Here is a 6,389-nt window from a genome sequence, read left to right as displayed (position 1 = left end):
TGTATGTAAATGAAAAAGTCTATTTTTCATTTTTTCCCACCGTAAACAATAAATTTAACCTACGTAATTTTTCAAACATTTATATTTCTGCTAATTGCAAGTAATAAATGAATACGAAAAGAAAGCGAACCTTCGTTAAGAGACCCTATTTTTGTAATTATTATTCATTGATACTCATACATCTAACCACTAGATGGCAGCATGAACGATAAGAAAATCAAGTCGAAATGCGAAATATTGCACTATTTCACTTGGATATCTTCGTTCCCTAACCGAACGTAAAGTATAAGTAGAAGCATGGATGAACAAACGCAGAACGGGGTTTAGTTTTTTTGTTTGATTACTGATTGTTTTAAAATCAACTAACTTATTTTAAGCATAAGTGTTTCAAAGTAATGGGTAAATTTAAAAATAAAAATTGGAGGCTTCACACGACTGCTCCCAAGCGGCAGGTTTTAGAAAACGCTACACCATCGAAGTTGAAATCATGCACCATTAAACCTGGCTCGGTAACTTCGGTTTTCTTTCTAATTTACTTTCACTTTTTGTTCGAAAAGTCATCATTTGCATAAAATATCCCTTTATGTTGTTTCCTGGCTAGCGTATTACGTGCAAATCTTCTGCTTACCAAGCTATGGTATTTTTCGAACAAGGCTGTCACAGGCAACTTAAAAATAAAAGTGACTATTTTGAAACTATGTTGGCTATTTTAGTCATAGTGGGGGCAAAAACAACTATTTTGTATTCAATTGCAAATAGCAGCAAATTTTTTTGTGAAAAGCAATCAAAAACATAAAAACTTTCGTCTTTACGTGTTTGAAAAATTTGAATACACATACCTATTCAAGATAAGAAGTGTGACATTTTTAAGTAGGGTAGTGAGCTGAGGTCTTGGACGGCAAATTCTGACTATTAAGGGAACCCATACAGGGCAGTAAGGGGGGCTCAAGCCCTCCCCCCCTTTTAGAAATTAGAACTTCTTTGCTTTTAGTACTTTTTTCTTTGCAAAAATGTAAAAACATTTCTTTTCCTGCTATTAATTAATAATTAATTAAAAATGTCAAACTTTAGCAACTCTAATCTGTACTGAAATCGGTGTCTATAAGGGAAATTTACTGCTAAACCATGGGGAAAATATATGAGTCCCCTTAAAATTTTGCATATGGGCGCCCATGCTGATTATGTCAGCTGAAGGGAGGTGCCCTAGCGTGGCCCAAAAACAGGGTCCGGGGATATTTCGATAATTGGGAATCTGGCGATCGTCCTTCATTGGCGTCAACTTTTGGCTCCAGCATTTGCGCGAAAGGTATTTTTCTTTGCAAATCTAAATCAGGGCCGTATCCAGGGGGGGGGGGGGGCTGACGGGCCCGCCCCCCCAAAACCCAAAATGTTTTATATTGTAAAACAGGTTTTTTTCTTTTTTTTAAATTCCTAATGTCAGAAAAGGAAAAACACAAAGTTTTTTTTATTCTTAATTTTGCTACTATTCAAAATTTATAATATTTTGAAGAAATACAGAAAAAGCAGTTCTAGTTCTCATTAGCTGCAAGGCACACTTGAAATTTAGACCTTTAATTAGGACTTCCTGCTCTCTTTCACAATTCAATTCAGGGCAGTCCAGGGTTAAGGCAGGCCCTTTGTCAGTTCAGTAGACTTTTCAAGTCCACCAAGTCTACCAAACTGACTTCTGTGCACTTCCTCCTCCAGGGGCGTGCACAAAAATTTTGGGACTGTCACAAATGCTTTTTTTGGGCCCCCTCCATATTGTTTACCCATATTTTCAACCCTATGTTTTAAAATATTGGGCCCCATTTAAGCTCGGGCCCAGTCCAACAGGTGTCCCTTCTCCCCTCTGTGCACGACCCTGCCCTCCTCTCGCTAAAACTGTTATAAAACTTGCACTGTACTGATTTCGAGCCGGGGACTCCCCAAAGGCTGGGCCCCTAGTTTCCGATTAGGCGAGTATTTTGTTACAAAGATGTGCCAAATTCAGCTCCTTGATACATCCTGAGTAAACAATGCAAAAATCACGATTCTCGCGTTTTTGTAGCATAATTTTCAAGATCATTTTTGTGACTGATATGTTTCTTGTCTTGCATTTATTTCATGCCAAATTCAGTATCATTTGTTATTGCTTGTTTTTTTCTTACTTCTACTGTATACTGTTAATACCTTTAGAATGAGAAAAAAAATAACAGTTACTCTACTCTCTTTCATTTTCTGACTACTTGTGATTGAAAAAAAAAGTTTGTTTCGAGAAATATTTCGTTGCATTTATTTTTAGCTTAAAGCGGGTGTGTCTTACAAAGTATAATCATTTTGTAAGATCGTGCAATCAACTTCTGAAAAGTATAAATAAAGAGCTTCAAATAATTTCAACTGTTTGAGAGTCTTTGAAAATTATTTAAGTTTTTGAAATTCCTTGAAAACTTCTTCAATTTTGTATCTTATCAAGAAAATAAAGTATAAATTGTCCAAATGGCCAGAATACTACTCTTCCGTTCTTATTTTCTGAATGTCTACACCATTTCTTTTAAACTATTTTGTACAATTTTCATACTGTAGGGCATTTGATGAAAAAAAAATAAATAAATAAATGGGGATAGAGGGAGTGATCAAAAACAAACTTCACTAAAAACCGATATGAGCAGATGACGAAGTGCTTCTCTTTTCTCCTCTCTCGTTTTTCCTCTCTGTCCATTAAGTTCCATGTTTTTCCGAGCAAACAATTTTTTTTTGTTTGATCTTGATTTGCAAAAGAATATAACTTTTAAAAGACTTTGTTTGCCCTTTTTTTTTTCATATTTTTGTAGTCTCAATTACCTAATGTAAGGCCTCAAAATACAGATTTTTTTTGAAAATTTCTCGGGAGAAAACCCCCCCCCCCCCGGACCCCCTGAAATTATGGATGTTCTACATCCGATTTAAAGGGACACTCTCTTGTTATCCTTACTGCAAGGTGAATAAGAAATATAATAAGAATTAAAATAACAACAGTCCAAACAGTGGAATCGTTAAAAATCGAGACAAAAAGGCTTCTATGTTAACATTTTTATGCGTTTGGTGTGTCTATATATACTATATGTGTGTGTGTGTTACAGAAATGTGCTAATCCGGGCCCCTCCCGAAAAAAATTTCTGGATACGGCCTTGATCTAAATAAAGAGATCGGAAACATCTATTCACGTAGGGTTACTATAAATCAGCAGGGTTACCAAAATAAAATTATTTACGCCAAAAACGAGACGACCATGCCAGATTCCCATTTATCGAAATATCCCCCAGGGTTCCCCACTTTTTGAGATTCAAGAGAGGCTTAAAATTGTGTTTTTAGCTCCTATAATTTCAGAAAGCTTCAAAAGATAGTTCCCTGATCACCAAAGGTTAATCCAATCTTCAAAGTTAAAATTGTATTTTTAGGACTTCAATTTTAAAAATGTTTAGCTGGAGAGTAAACTCCAGTATACAGTCAGGCTCTGCTTTTAGGGTAGGCGTCTGCCTAGGGTGGCAAATTTCGAAATTGAAATATATTTTTTAAAAGTATAAATGTCTGTTTCAGCGTTATAAAACTCACTGCTTCAATGCTAAAAGGCTATATTGATAATTTAGAGTGTGTACCAGTGCTTGGATATGCTAAACATAGTTAGGAATTTAACAAGAAATTCAATTTTTATTTTAGAAGTGGCAAATTGTGTGACTTAAAAGTCTTTTAAAAATATTAATATCTGTGTCAGTGCAATAAGTTGCACTACTTTGATGTTAAAAAAGATAATTTAAAGGGTATACCAGTGCTTGGATAAGCAAAACCTAGTTATGAATTTAACTAGAAACTCACTTTAAATTTAAGCTCTTTGCAACTTTTTTTTTTATTAATGTATTATTATTTTATATTATTATTATTATGGGAGGAGGAGGCGTCACTTGTCGATATTGCCTAGGACAGCAGAACTAATGTATACAGTAGGTAAACTCCTGATTGTCCAGGGAAAGGGTGGCACGGTAACTGCAGATAAGCAGATTCGAGGATAATCCTCAAAATAGGTAAAACTATTGCTATTGTATGCAAAGGTGTCGAACAATCCATAGCACTCGCATATACATTTTAACTGTTGCCAACACGATAACAATGCAGATAAAAAATGCTAGTAAAAGCTAAAAAGAGATCGCTCATTATTGCAAATCAATTATACACATACACGAGCAAGTAGAGTGACTGCAACAGATCAAGCTAGGTTACAACAAAAAGACAGAAGAAGAGAGGAGATTTTTTCAAGACTAGTTTGGGCACTCGTTTATGTGCATAATTAGTAGATTTAAGCATGTAGGGGAAAATCTAAAAAATTAGTCAGTAGTGTAGATTTGAAGCATTAAGTAGTGTAAAACTAAAAATCAGGTTTTAACAAGTTAGATTTTGGTGACTTTTGAAGGTTTGATGTTATGTCAAGGGCAGAGAAAGGAAGAAATAGGAATGTCTGTAGATTTTGTACTTATTAAGTAAGTATAAATGTCTCTATTTATCTGTATTCAGTTGGTGACTTTTTTTTTTTAAATCTCTGAAAGATCCCAGGTAATCAGGAGTTAATAATGCTTTGTAAATTCTTTTCTTGAAAGTTTTTTTTTTTTTTTTTTTAATTTGACAGCAAGTTAATTGTAAGACATTAACTCTTAAAGGAATTTTTACTTTAAATTCTTTTCTTTTAAATTAACAATTTTTTGACATTTGACAAAGATTTATGTAAACTTTAGTTTGTCAAATTAGTAAAACCATATTGTCCACAGAGAGATTGCAGATAACCTTGAAGTAGAAACATTATTTGTATCATTTGCAATTGGTAGAATCTACCAAAAAGCAGCCAGTAGTAAGAGATGCATTCTCGCTGTCCCTATCTATTACAAATATTAGCAAAGAACCTATTACAAATGATGTTTCCATTTCAAGGTCCTTCGTCATCACTCCGTCATCAAACGTTAGTCTAGTTTTGAATTATTTATATTTATGATTTTAATGTCCTTTTATTAAAAAAATTCTTTTTTTTTTAGATTAAGAGTGCATCAAAATTATTTGAAAATATTAAAATACCTGTTGAAGCACTGGAATTTCAAGCTTCTTACCATAATTTGAGTGAAAGTAGCAGTGCATCTCTAACTGAAGCAGTTAAAAGTAAAGTTCCATCAAAGAAGTGTGTCAAAATGAGAACACAATATTCGAGTTAGCAATATTTTTTCTTCCTTTTCTAAGTAAAATAATGGGCATTACATGGTACATTTATTTATATTTTTACACGTTACAACCTTTGAATATTATTCAGAAAGAACCAAGATTCTGTCTGTATTATACTTTACCTTACTAAGAGCTTGCGGAATGTTTGTTTCAAACATTTTCTAATGAAAGTATTCAATACATAGTACAGACTTATAGTTGTCCTGATATTGCTGATTTTTCCAGTAAAAATGATTTTATCTTGGTTTTAAGTGTTTTGTGTGTGTCCTGATATTACATATCCCAGATTTAAAAAAAAATCAGTTTAGTGCTTTATAGGTTATTGGGTTTATCCTTAGGTTAAAAGAGATTAAATTCTTGCTAAAAGGGGGCCTTAATCTTAATTTTTATAGATTAAAATTAGTGATGCACTGATTGATCGACAGTAACCAGACACTTTTCCAATTTTCCTATTGGCCTATTTTAGATGATTCATCGGCAAAAAAAAAAAAAAAAAAAAAAAAGATTTTTATGTTAAAATTACTTTTGCCTAGAACAAAAAACTATTCTGAATGACATTATTGCGCAAAGCCAATTTTTTTGAACTTCTGCAATAATGCCCTTATTTGATTCAAAATTTTAAATTATTACAGTTGGGGTGTATATCCCAACCAAATCCATGTTTTTTAAAAAAAATTTAAACAAATAAATGAAGAAAGGAGGTTGCAGGGATAGCTTGAAATGAAACTGAAATTTTAAGGAGACAAAAGGGACTAGATTTTGAAAACATGGATATTGAAATTACAAAAAAGTACCAGTTAGGAGCCCTGCAATTTGCATTGTTCTTTTCATACCAATGTTTCCAATAAAAAAACAAGGGGGGGGGGGGAGAAACCCATAACTTTGATTATTTCATGTTAATGATGTAGTTTTGGTTGATCCTATGAACATAGAGTAGAATACTATACATGTGTATTGGTATATGTGTACACTACACACTTTAAAAAATATTGGAAGCATCCTGACTTATGTCCTGATATTTTTTTATTATTGTGTCTTGATTTTTTTCAAAGCCACTAAGAAGTCTGATAGGGCAAACTCATGACACATTTCAGTTCAATAAAAAATTAATATGGAAATAAATATAATAGTTATACGGGGCTGCTAATGTATTTTTATTGTTATTTTTT

General features: G+C 33.0%; 1 protein-coding gene across 1 annotated transcript in view; it reads left to right on the top strand.

Moving 5' to 3' along the window:
• The first annotated feature begins 277 nt into the window (after positions 1 to 277).
• LOC129217450 (uncharacterized) overlaps positions 278 to 6,389 on the top strand; it is a 70,331-nt gene continuing 64,219 nt past the window's right edge. Inside the window, exons 1-2 of the mRNA XM_054851752.1 lie at positions 278 to 509; positions 5,040 to 5,208. Of these exons, the coding sequence (XP_054707727.1) occupies positions 396 to 509; positions 5,040 to 5,208 (283 nt within the window). The 5' untranslated portion in view covers positions 278 to 395. The remainder of the gene's footprint in view (positions 510 to 5,039; positions 5,209 to 6,389) is intronic.

This window comes from Uloborus diversus, chromosome 2 (genome assembly GCF_026930045.1).
Source record: "Uloborus diversus isolate 005 chromosome 2, Udiv.v.3.1, whole genome shotgun sequence".
Taxonomy (NCBI): domain Eukaryota; kingdom Metazoa; phylum Arthropoda; class Arachnida; order Araneae; family Uloboridae; genus Uloborus; species Uloborus diversus.
The sequence above is the reverse complement of the archived record's forward strand: the minus strand, read 5'-3'. Positions and strand labels throughout refer to the sequence as shown.